This window comes from Habropoda laboriosa, unplaced genomic scaffold, assembly GCF_001263275.1.
Source record: "Habropoda laboriosa isolate 0110345459 unplaced genomic scaffold, ASM126327v1 scaffold126, whole genome shotgun sequence".
In the NCBI taxonomy this organism is placed as follows: Eukaryota; Metazoa; Arthropoda; class Insecta; order Hymenoptera; family Apidae; genus Habropoda; species Habropoda laboriosa.
The window spans coordinates 315,403-333,085 of NW_017100288.1; the positions used below are offsets into that span (position 1 = coordinate 315,403).

At 35.4% G+C, this 17,683-nt stretch overlaps 2 protein-coding genes across 2 annotated transcripts; both read right to left on the reverse strand.

The window, feature by feature from the left end:
- Positions 1–9,201: 9,201 nt before the first annotated feature.
- Positions 9,202–12,597, reverse strand: LOC108573711. Its single transcript, XM_017936183.1, has 8 exons — positions 12,466–12,597; positions 12,091–12,291; positions 11,787–11,978; positions 11,458–11,630; positions 11,145–11,340; positions 10,796–11,037; positions 10,524–10,715; positions 9,202–10,432 (listed from the first exon to the last, which is right to left on the reverse strand). The coding sequence occupies exons 1-8, from the start codon at positions 12,595–12,597 to the stop codon at positions 9,202–9,204; spliced, it is 2,559 nt and encodes an 852-aa protein (XP_017791672.1).
- Positions 12,598–15,984: 3,387 nt separating this feature from the next.
- Positions 15,985–16,819, reverse strand: LOC108573746 (leucine-rich repeat-containing protein 57). Its single transcript, XM_017936223.1, has one exon. It carries the CDS (start codon positions 16,782–16,784, stop codon positions 16,068–16,070), a length of 717 nt encoding a protein of 238 aa, XP_017791712.1. The 5' UTR covers positions 16,785–16,819; the 3' UTR covers positions 15,985–16,067.
- Positions 16,820–17,683: the final 864 nt, after the last annotated feature.

The following is a 17,683-nucleotide window of genomic DNA, read 5'->3' on the forward strand; positions in this document are numbered from 1 at the left end:
GCATTCCTGGTGGTTTCTGGCATTAGTTTATTCAATTTTGCAATGGAATATTGTTTAAACAATAGGGTTTTTTGCAAAAGGAAGTGAATTTGGTACGCAAAGGAGGAGTAAATAGACTGTAAAATGCTGTAAAACAATACTGGTATATTGTAACCTTTTGTAATATACATTTTGCACAATAATTTTACAATAAACAATTGATATTTTCATAATTAATTGCATTTCTTCGTTTCTCCTGATGTTCAAGACCTTTCCTTGCATCTGATGGTGCTCTGCAAGGTCCACCTGTAATTTATACAAGAAAAACATTAATTTTACTAATTAATTTTACTAATTTTGCTAATCACGAGCGATTCAAGGCAACAAAGTTGCAAAGGAAGAATCGCGTTTGCAACTTTGTTGTCGAAAGACGCTCCCGAAAATTGCACATTGTTGCAAAACGGCGCGTCGTGCAACAATGTGCAAGGTTTCCGAACAACAAAGTTGCAAGCCCGATAACGCGTTTGCAACAATGTGCAATTTTCGAGAGCGATTCAAGGCAACAAAGTTGCAAAAGAAGAATCGCGTTTGCAACTTTGTTGTCGAAAGACGCTCCCGAAAATTGCACATTGTTGCAAAACGGCGCGTCGTGCAACAATGTGCAAGGTTTCCGAACAACAAAGTTGCAAGCCCGATAACGCGTTTGCAACAATGTGCAAGTTTCGCGAGCGTTTCAAGGCAACAAAGTTGCAAGCGCGATCTCTCCCTGTGCATCATTGTGCTTTTTTCGCGATATGAAGTGGATATGGTGTGTAAGGAATAAATAAATAGACTGTAAAATGCTGTAATGTAACACTGGTATATTGTAACCATTTGTAAAATACATTTTGTACACTTATCTTACAATAAATAATTCATTTTTGCTTAAATAATTGCATTTCTTCATTATTCCTCATGTTCTAGTTCTTTGCCTGGTTCCTATGGTGGCCCGGGAAGGTCCATCTGTAAAGCACACAAAAGGAACATTAATTTTTCAATTTTCAATAATAATTATAAACAATTTCCGACTAATTCACTGAATACAATGTTTAATTCAATGCAAAACTAATATGTAAAGCTGTTTTATTAAATTAAAGCATACGATAATTTTATTTAAGACTTCCAATAATTATAGCCAACCATTTACATTGTTATTTGACAAGAAACACTAATTATTCTATATTTAATGTACTTGGAAATATGGTAGAAACTTTATTTGACTATTTATACATTAGTAATGTTAAAGCAATTAAAAATTTATTATAAGTATCAATTTAAATCTTCCTCGTACATGCAATTATGCTCTAATGTACAATAAATATTATTGAAAGAGAAAAATTCAAAGAATTCTCATTATACTGTAATAAAATATATAAGAACATAATTTTTCATTAGTGAATGATTCATCTCATGTGTGTATTCTACTGCTTTCGAAAAATCGTCAGAGTTCTACTCACGCAATCCAAATTTATATAAATAAGTTCTTTACATGCGAATTTAGCAAAGGATCTATCACATATGTCTACTTTACCTTCTTCGATAGTTGAATGGTATATGATTTCTAAACTCACCGTTCTATCATCATAGAGGGCACAACAATACTTCTGATTTTTTGCACGATCGGTATTTCAGAACGTTAGACACAAGGGCCCATAAAGTTTTAGATCTATCCTGTACCTCGTCTACGACTATACTAAGCATTATTAGCAACGTTTAAAGAAGTATCAAATGCTTATTTTCAAAATATTGTTAAGTACTAAAGTATCATTAAACTTATAAACTTATACATAAAGTAAACTTATCCCCTTCGAAATTATTCCAACGTTTCACAGCACTGTAGCTGGATACATCAACAGTTTATAAACATACCGGTCAGTATGAAGATCAGTATTTCGTTCTCAGATCCCCAGAATATATTAATAAGTACAGAGGTTAGTGCGTTTTCGAATTCTAAGGACACGGTGATTAAAACGAAAATTGATACATCCTTACATCCTGAAGATATAGTGATTAATGCAAACAGTGATACATCTTCAAATTCTGAAACCATAATTACTGTACGAATCCGTGCATTCTTGAAACCTAAGGATATAGTAATTAACTCGCAGAATGATGAACCTTCGAATGAAGATACAGTGATCATAATAAAAGTTAGTTCTTCCCCAGAAAAGTGTCCAGATTAAAGCAAATGATAAAAATTAATAATCAGTGAAAAAAAATGATGCATGGAATATGAAGGAATAATTTTTCACTTCGTTAAAAGATAAAAATAAAAGTAATACATACTGAATTCAATATTAACGAAACAACGAAGCATCTTATTCAAAAGGAAATGGTTTGGTTATTTGGTTATAAAGGAAAATTTGGTCTGTAAATCGAATGCACGGTGAATTGAAGAGGTCATGAAGAATTCACTTTATTAAACGACGAAAGGAAACAAAGAGATCGCTGAACAACGACGATCGCAATATTCGTACAAAGTGCAGGCGGTGTATATACAAACTCTCTCACTCTTTCTCTCTCTCAATCTCGCTACTGAAGTAACCTTAAGAATGGAAATGTATGCAGAAACGTAAACAATGGATCGTTGAGTGAAGCGGCTTAATTATCACACAGAAAATCGTCGTTACGTTCCTTCTCTTCGTTCTCAACTGTCAAGCCCACGGGAAGACGCAATTCGAAATATCGAATTCGAAAAGCCCGCCAACGCTTGTCAAATTTTCCTAATTATTTTTCTATCGATCTATCGATCGATGTAATCCAATTCACACTATTCGAAGAAAAATCGAAATGGACAATACGAATTCGATTTCTCTTTCCCGTTTCGATTGTAATCCAGATTTCTCGAGATTACATCGAAATATCGCCCGCTTACGCTTTTTTTTTTCTCGTTTCCTCAATTTTTTTTTTTACAGGCTACCACCATACTCCACGCAAATTCAGACGCGCGAACACACACACACACACACATACTCTCTCTCTCTTTTGCTCGTTTCGTCCTTTTACTTTTCTCACTCATGCATAGGTCATCCCTCTCCGCACGAAGAAATAATAAAAAGTTTTTTATTTTTTTTGTTTTTTGTTTTACGAGTCGCGAGTTTTTCGATAAATTGAATACTTGTTACAGACATTACAGGTAGTCAGATGTCGCAGAAAAATTATTAGCAATTTGTTGGCACCCATTTCGAGCGAGCTTTCGTTGCTTGAGGTATTTGCAGCAGGTCGATACCCTTAGCGTGTACAGAATGTGAAAAATGTTACGTTCGAGAATTTTGACGATATATAATAGGCGTTAAAGTAAGTGAATGGATATTATAGAAAAGCTGAGGCAAAAATGAAGTCTGTTCATTGTGGATTTTTTTTTTTTTTGCTTGAGTATTATAAATAACTTGTTCTCCGGCTATATGTATTATTGTATATTGAATAAAAATAAACATTTTTTTTGTATTATATATTTTGGCCTTTCTTTTTCGAAGATATTTAAAAATATATTCAATTTTAATTTCCCACACTTTAGGAGAATGGAAAATTACTATTCACTAAATACAATATTGACAATACATTAGCTTTAATCATTTTTGTACAATAATTCTGGGGATTATTTTTCATCGTGCGATTAGCAAATTATAATACAAAACAAATACAAATTAATTAATTATTAGTTCTAACATTTTTCAATGTAGGAAATTCCATAAGATAAAAGTAGAAAATTAAAATAGAAAGATAACCTATAATATATATTGAAAAAAAACAAACAAATAAGATATGTATAAATAACAGAATTCCACGTCGTTGATAATCACTATACCTTCAAATGAAATAAAATAAATGAGAATAGTGAAATCATTCAGTGTTTCTGGATAGAAAATTGCAATATATTTGAAACGATTTTAATCCTCAGATGTATGCTGGTATCAAAACTTTTTCACTTACTTTAGCGTATATTTTGCATATTGAAAAATTCAAGAATATTCGTTCAACACTCTGTACAACATTCGTGAAAAATCATGCGATCGTTTGCTTAAAATTAAAGATCCCTCTTATAAGAAATAGCGTGTTTTATTAAATATATACGTTCGGTAGCTATGAACAATTTTCTTGTATAAAAATTATTTAAACAGTGCGTATTTACATGGACCTAAGTATCCTTGGTTCGAGGCGTGTTAGCTGCTAATAATTTTTCTTTGATCACATTTTCTTGCATTTTATACTTTCCATCGTGAAAGACGCAACAGAATCCGTAACCGTTTCACGAGGAAAACCGCCATTTGTTCTCATTTCGATTCGACCTATCGACGAAGACAGATTATTCAGGCAACCAGCACTCGAACATTTCGATTCTATCGAAGAGAAAAATATCGACAAGAAAGCGGATAATTACTACACAACTGGTTGTCGATATACATTCTGTACACAGAATCGAAACAAAGGAGAGAGAAAAAAAAAAAGAACACGTTCACTGAACTTCACTGTGTGCCGAAAAAAACATTGTATGTATTGCCTTTACTAAATGGGTAGCCATAGGTGCAACATTCAAATCATAGACAAGAATCTATCGGTGGAATGAAAGAGTATGAGGCAAAAAGGCCAGCATGCAGAGTAAATGTTTACAAAAATGCAATTGTAGATCAATTTTAATTCCTAGAAATTTCGCAACGAATTTGTATAAATTTCTTGTATAAAATTCATTATATCTCAACATATGGAATGACTGCAAATTGTCGTTGCACTAGTCGCAACATTCTACGTAATAAACGTTCAGCATCAAATATTTCGACGAAAATTACAAAAAAGAAGAAAAAAAAAGGAAACCTGAGATTTTCATTTTATTAAAATGAAACTATCAAAAAGAAATATTTGTAAAATTGGCATGAGCCGCTATGACCACCTACTTGGTAACCCCAATCGAATCTGTTTCCTCGCGCTGGAAAATACAGTATCTAACGAAATCACGCACACGGAGATTGACGGCACGCCAGATGCATTCATCGGAATTCAGCCGAGAAGAAACGCTCCTCCTCGACGTATTTTTCCGCCTATATTCGTGTACAAACGTTTACGCAACGTACATTAGAGCTATGCGTATTCTTCGCGTATTCCTGGAATATCTGCGTTAAAAAACGGGAATAAGGGAGAAGGGCGACGGGAAATGGGTGGAGAGGTGGGGAGAAGGGACAGGCAGGAGGCAGTTGTATCTGAAAGGAAAGAGGAATTATTTACATACGATACTGGCAGTACATCTTCGTTCTGTTCTGTTGTTTCATTGGGGGAAACGCGAAGTCGAGCTATTCTGCCGAATAGTGCTCACGCAAATATCGATCGACTAAATCGAACGCGTTTCCTCGTATTATATCTCGCTTATGTAAGAGCTTGAGCTCGTGTAAACGCTCGAACACTCGATTCTTCACTTCGTCTCGAAGCGGCTACGCTGACTTTGTACAGTAGATGATTGTTTCTAAGCGGACTTTTGTTCGCAGGAGTTCTTTAGGATTTTCGTTTCTGTTATTTCATTTTACCTTTGAGCTCACTCGTGCTGCACATTCTGGATCAAATCGAACAATTCGTGAAACGAACGTATAGGTTATTATTTTGATAAAAATTGAACAATAGCGACGCTATCAATTGTACACACATTTGAGTAACAGTTTTACTCGAACTCTTGCATCGATACAAAACTAAACGTACAATCTTCGTTTGTAAATATAATTTTTTGGGGGAAAAATTCGACGATCCTGTAAATACGGATTTTATTGCTCAGACGAAGACTTAGGAGGTTATTTCTATTTGCAAATTTTTACATATGTCAAACGAAATACCTAAACGATGGTACAATATTGTCTCAAAAGTACTCTCGCATGTTTTTTTTTCTCTAAAATTCTTTGCTTCGTGTTCGTCAATTCGATTGGACTTTAGCACGAGTGGAAGGCTCAACGGAACGAATCGCTAAGGCGCGAAAAACAGTCACTTCCATAGAACTTACAAAATAGACCGCGAGAACATAACAAAAAAAAAAAAAAAAAAAAAAAAAGGGAAAGGGAGGAAAAATCGTTTAACAATACAATGCGACGGTGCAACGCTCGTTTAAGTGATTAACTTAGGTAATACGTCGTTCACTGATACAAGCGTCGATCCTAAATCGCTCTTTCTATATAACCTACTTAAACGTATATGTGAAAGAATGAGAAACGATCAAGAAGCTTCGATGACGCTGATCGAGAGGAAAGAAAAGAAAATGGATCGTTGGTCTTTCGTACAGTCCGATCGCGAGTTCGATCGTTCGTGCAAAAAAAATGCACAAACGCAACTTTTTCTTCTTATACATTTCTTTTATATAATAGCGCAAGCGAAAAGAATGAAGAAAAATGAATTGCTAAATGTATGAAAACGATTTAAGTTGTACTTAAGTTCACCTCGTTTCCAAGTTCTTCGCTTTTATGACGATGAAAACGAAGAAGAAAACGGAAGAACGAAAGAAAAACAAAACGCAAGAACGTTCGTTTTAATTAAGAAATTAACGTATCATAGCGCAGTATTGTCTAACGTTGTTTATTAAATTATAACTTAGAGATGTTTGGCAGTGTCTTCGTCCAATATTTACCTATGTACGTTTCCTTTAGAGAGTATAATAACGCTTCGCGCGGCGACGCAGTCAGAAAAAGGATATCCGTGCCATTTGAGTATCTGTCGTACAAAACTATTACGAGAATTCTATTTTGTGGCGTGTATAATGCAATTACAGTCTGAACACACACTTGAACACATTTTTTTTCTAACGCTCGAAGACAATAGAAGGAAGAAAAAAAATAATTTCCCTTAAGGAAGAAAAAAGAAAAAAGAAACAGCAACGTACAAATGTATACTAAAATAATGTGCTTGATTCTTGGCAGGAGATCGCATATATCCTACATTACATCTACATATCGATCAATTCGTTAACTCGAAGATTGCCATCACTCGACGTTGCTGAATTTTTTTTTACAAACAATAGTCAGTCGCGACTTTGTCAAATCTCTCTAAAGGAGTCACAATGCAAAAACGAAAAAAAAAAAGATCATTACGTGTAGTAGATTAAATAAATAGCGCTTAAAAATACCTATCTTAGGTAAATCTGTCTAAGTATGATTGACTCGCGGATTTCTCGTGTCGAGATGCTGAAGGAAAACTCATAAGAATCTTACTCTTATATACGTTTTACGAAGAATATCGAAAATCACAAAAGGAACAAACGTAAACTCGCTTGAAAAGAACTGCAAAACATAATATTTTCTCTCGATTCTTTGCACTTTTGGTATCTAAAGAAAGACTGATTATCAAACAATTAATAACTGTTTAACCCTTGTTAAATTTTTCGTTGCAGGACATTAATAATTTACTTCCTAATTTAATCGTCCTAGACGAATTAGGAAATAAAGAAAAGAACTTGAATTGGTACAATTAAGAGCGGTCGTAAATGGGTAAATAAATTTCATCGACTTTCCTAACAAGCTCTTTTGATTCGAGACCTTAATGAAGAATTAGTCCAACACTTAATTTTCTTTCGGTTGTCCACTGATTAGTAAGTTCTGACCATAGGTTCTGTGCTGCACTGATTGAAATGTAAATTAAAATAGAGCTATCTGATACAATTTTGCAGGAATACACATTGATAATTTCGTTCATTCAGGTCGTAGGAGTGTTTGCTTCAAATTCGAGCTATGAAACTTAAATTTCGGAAATTTCGCAAAAATCTCGTCTACGAGAATAATCTATTACGTGCGAACGAATACTTTCCATATCCTACATTTTTTTCCTGGCTTTCTTTTTTTTTTAATATAACAAGAATAGTTTATAAAGATTTGCTACGTCTCGAGTTCGAAATGTCTCCCGCTCGAAAAACCGCACAGAGAAATTTACAACGTTACCATTCGCACAGATAACTTTGGCCAATCACTTACATACTCAGCTCTGCGATTCTTTAAATTGTACGTTATTACGAAATAGGTATGTCCTTTTCCCTTAGTCTTGTATAATAATGAGCAATGCTAGAACCGTATCTTCATCATCTTGAACCGTTCATGATGTGAATAGAAATTCTTCTCTAAGATTCGTATAACAAATGATTGCATAATTAGCAACTATAATTATCGAATATTGCAAATCTAGTTTTAAAATGTGGCGATGTAAGACAAAGTGAAGACGCGACAGCATGTTTAACGAACGATTTTGATTTTGCTTATATTGTCATTTGGATGAAGGATGCGGCAACAGTTCAAGAAGATGAAGTTACAGAAGCGGATGTCTATCTCTACAATTGTATTGAAAAATAACCTTTGCAGGATATCTGCTTCTTTTTCTTTACTTCATCTTTTCTTTACTCGTTAAAAACTAACCACTAGTATGTTCGCTAGTATGTTAGCTCAAGTGAGAGGAACAACTGTCAGCTTCAATTCACACTTTTTTTTTCTCGTCATGATCATGGTCTGCTCCGCAATTCATAAAAAGGAGCGATTGGCCAATCTCTAATGAATGTAAAACCCGGCGTAAATGATTCCCCTTGCTTTACATTCACTTTACGTTCATCGATTTTTCTGCGAAACTACTATGCTACAATATGTACAATTTATAAAGCAATGTATCTGATTGTTCTTGTAAATGTTTCCTTCACAGATGCATTCCTTTTTATTTGCCTTTGTATTAAAATAGATATAGAAACGTTGATTGAACTTTATACGTCGAAGGTAATCATGGACGGTACATTTTAAATGTAAATCTGAATCGAATGAAAGGAAAAAAGAAAGAAGAAAAATCTTCGCATTTTCTAGAATGCGGGACGAAACAAACCAGTGAATCGATGTTTTTACCTCAAATAAGTGGCAAAACAAATTCATTGTCCAGCAATGAAGTTTGTTGTTATTCGAAACGGTGTCTTCACAAGACTCTTACTTTGTTGAACTCATGAAATAAACGTTACATTTGCAAGAACAGTCACACATCGTACACCAATTAATACATACTTATTACATAAACATATGTAACGAATGGCAGTGCATGTGACGTAGATCGATTTGTCACTAATCAATCATTTGTTTTACACATCGAGATTTAAAAAAGATCGAACAGCAACTGATTGCTGATCCTGCTCGATGTCAACAGAAATTGTATACGATTGCAATGCATTTATAATCATAAACAGATCATCTATTGTTAAGTATTAAGTCCCTCCCACTCGATTAGGTATTGAGTCTGACCATTTGGTCCTATCCTCTTTGCTCTGATGACAAACTTCTCACCAGCAGCGATTCTATTAGCTGCTCCAAAATATATGTTCACCGATGACTTCAAATCATCCAAGGATATGTCGGGCGCACTTTGTTTAACAGGTGAACACTTTGGGGATGAAGGTACACTACCTTTTTTTTGCGGTTGCGGATCCGGGGGCGGTAATTTATCATTGCTCTGACGTTGTCTCAGTCTCCTCCCGTTTAAGGCATAATCAACACAATTTCCAATTTGACTACTAGCACTGCTTGAGGCACCGTTAAACGAACTTCTTAAATTCCTTGCGAACTCACTTTTAACTTCGTTATTACGCGCAGGTAAGATGGTCGCCGTCTTACTGGCGGTATGTTGATACTGTTGTTGCATTTGTTGTTGCGATGGACGACCTCTCCGATGTTGACGTCTACGTTTTACTTGCCCGTTTCTGTCTATAATAATGTCTTTTTCCGATAATTGTCTTTTGGCTGGCCGCACTACCGGCGGTTGAGATATAACAGGAGTAAGCGGTAGAGGTAATGTGATTGGACATTGATTGTACGGTGACGGGGTACTTGAATTTGTTTGATTGAGATTGCCGGGTGTACCCAATAAATCGCTCAGATTTCTAAAAGGATTATTCTTGCCTTCAAAGTCTTTGGGTGGTGGAATAAAGGAGTCCAATGTTCCTCTGGAACTTGTTTCATCCCCACTTGTATCCGCAGGAGTCGATGGTGGTAAAGGATGCATCAATTCCACAGAACTAGGCACAGATAGTTCAGATATACCCGAAGTTGTAGCTGGTGGTGTAGGTGGACCAGAAACTGAAGTTGGAGGCGTTGGTGGTAAATCAGACGTTTCAGAGTTTCGAGATTTACTCTGTAACATATGACGAACAATTGGTTTGTACTTTTCTTGTATGGGCATGTTATTATAAGTGAAAGTCTCTTTATCACGAAATACCTTTGCTATAGCATTTTTCAATAATTTTCTTGCTTTCCTATATCTAGCTTCTCGAACACCCTGAGCCTTACTTAAAGCACCATCGCCTTTTTCTCTCTTCTTGTGTTTACGTAACATTCTCTCACGAGAACTACCTAACGCCATTAAGCGTCTTCTTCTTTGTAAACTGAGTTTAGGGAATGGGAATGATTTCTTTACAAAACCACCTCCACTATACCTACAAAATAAATTGAAAACAACATGAAGCGTTTCATGACAGAAACTGCATTACGTTATATTAGTTGTACATGCGTCGTAGATTTACTTACCTCTCTCTCAAAGATTGTGTAGATTGGCTTGGTGGACTTGGACTGGGACAAGAACTTTGTTCTGCTTCAGAATTTTGATAAATTGTTCCTCGCATTACTACATCTGATGGGTTCACAGGAATTTCTAAATTCTCTGCTGTGCTTTGTTTTAATGCAGTTAACTGTTTTGTACTTTCTGGTAAAGATATCGGTCTAAAAAAACATACTTTTTAGAGCCACTGAACTAATAATTGAAACATATGTATTAAATCATAATATGTGTAGTAACTAACCCTGTAGGTGGAGGAAGATATTGCAGTCTTTTATTAGCACCCCAGCATCTACGTAACACAGAATCATCTATTATACCAGTTGCTGGAAGATTAACAATTGGGCATGGTGGTGGTAACCTAACTCTAAGGCCCCATATTGTAGTACGTTTCTTTATTTCTCTGCCACACTTGAACCTGTTTCTATTATTTGTCAATATTGCTAGTATAGATTCTCTGCGTATTTGAGCACTGACATCCCTGATCTAACAATAACAAATACATATGCATATTTGTAAAAAGTCTGCACATCTTTTAAAAAAATGAAAGTATCTTCAATTTCGTATTTGAAAAATTCGTTAAAGACCCTTACCCGCGGTGGAAGCTGTAAAGTATTCCAGTTATCATTGGCATAAGGTACAATAACAGTGTCCAAATCATAATACTTTTTAGCATTGTAAACAGTCAAATTGTACAACATCAGGTGCACCAGATCTACCCATTTCAATTCCAGTCGCCGTACGAATTCTTTGCCATAATTGCACATTGAACAAACAAATACATAAAACCTGTAAATAGAAACAACAGTAAATATGTACATAGTATTAAATACATTTTAAAACTTAGTAAACTGTGTATGCACAGCATTAAAATTTCTGCCTTAAAATTTAATGACATTTTCTCACCTATCTCCACTGTATAAAGGATAAGTTAGGCAACTGACACATTTTTCATGAAACCACTGTTTGCAACGAGCACATTGCAACATTTGTGTATACCATTCACCATTCAGTCCACAATAACAATAAATTTGTTCAGCATTTACTCTATGATGTGCATCCCAATTCAACATATCAGGCTGCAACAAACATCAACTATTGATTGTATCAGTTTTTTAATACATGTCTAAATAAAATGATGTATTTCAAAATATAATTAAGAAACTAATATTTTTAATTAACTGATTGATTAATTAATTCAAAATAATATAAAAAAATTAATTTTAGATACTTACATCGTACGGCAACTTTGTCATATCATCTGGTGGCGGCTGAGGTTGGTCCCTACCACTGCATACTTTTCTGATACTTGCCTTTACCATAGAAGTTTTTGGTTCTACAATTTCACGTGTCCGTGGTTGACTATCTACACATCTTTTACACATCCAATGTGCCTCAATTGCAGTTTCTTCTTTTGATATTTGAGGCTGTAAGTGTTAATTCTTATTTTACTTACTTTTCAAATTAGAATAATATTCACATAATATAAGGAATAAATATAAAGGCATAGTTTAACATTTAAGTATAAATTATTATTACCTGATGACAAAGTTGATGATAACCACGGCCACATTTGTCACAAACAATAATGTCATTATCAGTCTTGGGCTGAGATTTTTTACAAAGAACGCACATAACATCTGAGTCTGGCATAGAAAGCTTTGTCAGCTCCTTAACTGAGGACCATGCGGAGGTGTTGTCCATAAATTTGACAAGGCATTTTTCCCTTGCCAAATCCACCTATGCATAGGATATGTACAATAAAAAGAAATGTCTATATTTGGATTAGTACTAAAATATAATCTAATTATAATACAATTTCGTTTTAAGATATAATATAATCATAACAAAAATTATATTTTAATGAGTGATTTAAACTGTTAAATACTCCTACAGAACATTATTCAAATATACCTCAACAACTGTTCCAAGATAATATTTTCCATCCTTGTGTTGAAGAAGAACATCATCTCCATGAGAGAAGCCTAACTTTTGTTCCCTCGTAGTGCTATCCGGCGCTGCCAGACTTTCTTCTGGCTCTGACATTTTCTACCCTGTTTCTGTAATCACATAAAGCAATAGCAAAGACATTTAAACATGTGCAGCACTTATGTCTAAACCAGACTTAACTAATATAATTAGAAAAGTGTTATTTGACTGGGTTAAGGTATTACAAAGATGGTTTTATTAAAGACATTTTGGAGGCACTATTTTTAGAAATGTTCTGTCTAACATTGTTTAACTTTTAAGTTATCTAATAGAAATTTGCTTTTGCGTAAGCACAGATCATTACAGATTATTGCATAGTTATTATAAGTTTAATATGACTTAATAGTCATTACTAACATCAACAAAAAACTTTTCTACAATAATAGTTATAACTATCATATATATTTGTTGTAGATTATTATCAAATGTTATTATTATAAGATGCACAGTCACAATTAGTTTTTTATGAAATGAACTAAATCCTAAAAAAGTAAGATTACACATGTTTTGAGGAGTGATGATTATATTAAGAAAAAGGGTTAACATTTCGGCTGAAATCTCATGTTAATACATAATCTTCTCTTAAAATGTTTGTTCAAATCCGAAAGGAAAGCAAGTCTTACATGCACGTACACATAATGCTTGGTCCACGCAAATGTGCAAAATAGATGGTCGTCCGCCAAATCATTCATTTATGTACGTGTCCATTACAAGCGACGATAAGTACGTTACGAGAATCGAAAAAGTATCGCGAATACCTGCGAAAAAAATAACGACCATATGATCGGCATCTCATTAAAAACCAGTCCGCGCGCTCTCGCTCTCGTTAACGAACGAGAGCACCTACAAATGCTGTTCTAAACAAGACGAAACGTCGCGCACGAGCGGTTACACTTTCGAGAACTCTTTTACCGCCAATGACAATTATCGACTGAAATAAAGCTTTCTGCTGATCAAGAGGATACATGAGACCTGAAACCGATCAATTGACGAAGACACTGGCGATACGGTAGACACGAGCAACCCCCGGGACAGCTCCTAGCACCGGGCGGTGCTTGGACCCGGTGGTGGTGTTTTTAGAACAGAAGACCGCGCGAATATCGTTCGATCTTCGAACACCTTTTGTATGTCGTACCTCAGCGTCTTAGCCGTGGAATCACGCGCGACGTTCGGGCCTCATTTTCCGATTCCCGTCAGCCATTTACAACCATGGGGGCCCCGCCACGGTCGGTCGCTCTGAGACACACAATCGCGGCGCGGCAAAACCCTATCTCGTGAAGTCAGGACGGCGACACACCGGCACGCATGCAACCGTAACGATCACGGCGGCGTCCGGGTATCCACGTCGGCCACCCTCAGGATCACCACACGCCCTTAGTCACGGACATCACCGCCGCGAACTCGGTGCACTTTCATTGTGTCCCTTGAAAATTCGAATAAGCACCGTCCGCCATGTTCGGGGAAACACTTGCTAGAAACTACGTTGATCAACTAACCTACCGTAGTGGCAGTGATCCCCGTAGGGATGTCTAACGAAACAGGGACGCCCATTTCTTGCGTTGCATGCACAGTTCTGGTTAGAAAGAATAACATCGCTGTCAAAATTTATGAAATAATTAAAAACAAATCGTTAATATTACAAGTCTTGTTTCCGTAATTGTATTTTACAAGTATTATAACCTCTTACGTTCTTTCACACATGATACTTCACGTAACTGCAAAAGTTTTTATAAAATAATATCGTCAATTTAATTTAATTTTTAATTAGAAAGAAGTATTTTAATGAGCAATGTATAAAAATAAATGTACGTATACTTTGTATATCTTGTAAATTATGTTTTATTTATTCTGTTTTGTGCATGTGTAAACTGTTCGGAGTAGCATGGTGCGGGGGATTTAAATTTCACTGTACGATCATGGTCGTTAGTTGGACGTCCTATTGTGGTGCAGGTATAATATAAACAATCGATGACAGTGTTCTTAAAGATTCTATTATGCCATGATAATTATAAATGACCCCCGTAAATGTTTAAAATGTAATGAATTTTAAAATTGGTTATACATTTAAAAGTTTTAAGTCTTTCAACAATTAGAGTAGTATATCTTCCATACACAAGATTCTCGTCGTCTGTACCCTAGGCCTGCATAAGTTTTGCTACACTTTAAATAGTCTAAAACAAACTTTAAAGTATAATGAAAGAAATATTATCATTAATAGGTACGATTAATTATTTAAAAGATAATATTTTCATATGTTATATCTAATTATATTGAATTTTACAAAATAGCAATTGAAACTACTTTTCATGATTAATTTGCAAGCAAAATGCAAATTCTTTGAACGATCTCGTACAATGTTCACATATGAACAATGTTTTTTAACAATGTAATACTAAACAGCTATGCTAAATAGAAGCATACGAAAGCGAGAAAATTTTTGGTCATTGGTTATTCACATATTAACCGATGATCGGAATTGAAAGCTCTAAAATTAGCTGTAATTGTCCAGTCGGCAAAAGAGTGGAATATAAATCTCATGTCTAACGAAGTAATACTTAAGCTACTCACGTATTCGCAAGTGAAGGGTTGCTAACTTGGAAGTTGAAGCATGTAACTTGTTTTTACTGCCCGTAACTCACCTGTCGATATTTTTTTTTATTTAATTTTAGGAGCTCTTCCTGTTGAGAAAGCAAAGACCAGACACGCCATTTTGGGATGCAAAAGATCATTTGTTTTTCGTTCACAATGAAAAAATTATAATTGCATATTTGTATCTATAAATATCACAAATACAAAAATAAACTGTAAAGCAATAAATAAAGTTATAAGTTAAAGACATAAATTTGGTTTACATTACATGTACAGCAAAGCAAAATATTGCACAATTATAATAAATGGTTGTAATAGTTTAAAAAATGACGAACGTATGTTTCCAATTATACATATAAATTTTATTTTATAACATATAGTACAATGTATCGACACAAAGAATATTTTGGATTCGGAAAATTATAAGCTGCCTTGATTTAAAACTTATAATTAAACACTAGATGACAGATGTAAGAAATTGATCACAAAACATAGTTTATTGTATAATACATCTCGTTTGTACGTTGTAACAATGGTGAGCAGATGGTGTGCAAAAACATGTGTTGCAAGAATTGTATTGTTACACAGAATACAAAGGCACCGTTTTGCAATCCGCGGAGTAAAACCTATATAGTACAGTATCGAATGTTACACTAGACCAATAATTTATATAACCTTGATATCATTTACCAAATGCATTCTTAATAAACACTTTGTACACAGTATGAAATTCTATATAAACATTCACAAATTTATTAAAACCACCGATATCTTACGGTTAACTAAGATTATATTTTTACAATTACATTATCGCAGGTATCGAGTATGATATAATTGCGCGAACACGATGCGGCATTTCTTTAATGTTATAAAACAATTATATAATAATTATCATCTATAACAATTTCCATCGTAAATATTCTATGCAATAATACCTCTTAAAACAATTTTTTCTTTACTGCAGTATACCTTTCCATGTAGTCGTCATAACCATCGAGATTGGCAAATTGTTTCATTTCAAATAAATTTCCCTCGACAGATAAAACAGAAATCTGCGAGTCCTTCAAAATCTTACCAGGTATTGCGTTCAGTTGCAAACAATTTTCTTCGAGCCTTAAAGTTTTAAGGCGCGAACATTCTGCCAATTTTTCAGAGATAGTCGATATCTGATTTTGATTAAGGTTAAGTTCCACCATATACAACGCTCCAGCCGCGTCAGGAATTGTCGTGATACGATTCTTCGATAAGTCTAACACGTCCAGAAATTTTAAATCACAAAACATAGGGGGGAAATCGGTTATCCGATTGTCGGACAGATTGACCTGTTTCAAGTGTGTTAGTTTCGATAAAGACCACGGGAGACTTGTTATTTGGTTTGAGCTTGCGTTTAAACCTTCTAACTTTGTTAATGCTCCAAGAGCTTCGGGCAAAGTTGTCAGTTTATTACGACTAAGATTCAGTTGCTTCAACAACGTCAAATTGCTGATTTCATCAGGTATATGACTGAATTTGTTTTCGGATAGATCCAACGTGCGTAACATCGGCGCCAAAGCTCGTATATTTTGTGGAAATTCGTCCAGTTTTCTCTGCGACAATCGTAACGTTCCTGTCTTTTTCGCAGTATCATAATGTTGTTTCACACCAGAGTTCCCCATTTCAAATAATATTAGTTTTAAAACAAATCTTCACCAACGATTAATTTTCAAAAGACGTAAACAAAAGAAATATTCCTCTTTGTTGACACTTATTTTTCAATGATAGTCATTTAATTTTTAACTGCGTCTTTTGCTATACATTCGCAGTCGCTGTTCGGTACTCACTCCTTCTCTGACTGTGTACCGTAAAGCCATTGAACTATTTTTTGCTACGGATTGTACTCGATCATCGCCGGACGTCAATTTTTGTATGCCACTGTATCGGCGTAGCAGAATCAGCCGTTGCGCTGCTACTCCTCTGATTTATTTTCACACAGCGATACTCGTGTCGGCGATCGATGTAATCGAATAACCAGTATCGCGGTTTACACTCTTGTACAAACGTGGCCGTGGAATACGTTCCATCCGTGAAAGTCAATCGTTCGAGATCATCGTTTTGTGCACAAAAAATGAATGAAATGTCACACGAATGACAGTCCGTCAGCCATATTGGCCTGGTGGTTTAGGTGTTCAAATCTCGGCCGCGCGATGGCGGTTCGCGCGCTCGCGCCCCGAAAGATGGCTGACAAACGAAGATGTAGCGGTGCACGTCGGGTTTACATCAGACTGAAAACGCCGCGGCAGCCACTGGTGTGTAGTTTACGATGCGGTCATTCGTGGAAATGGTGAGATAGTGTCGTGGATCGAGAGGACATACTACCGGCTAGCGATGGCCTCCACGCCGAAGTCGGAGAAGCATGCAGGTGAGTGGTATTTCTCCTATGACCTACGATGAAAGAGAACGTACGATGTTCTGTAACAACGACGGAACCCGGCCGCTGCGGCCGTTATTGTTTTTTTCCCCCTGTCAGTCGAGTTTTTATTCGTTCATAATAAACGAACGTACCGCAAGGATTTCA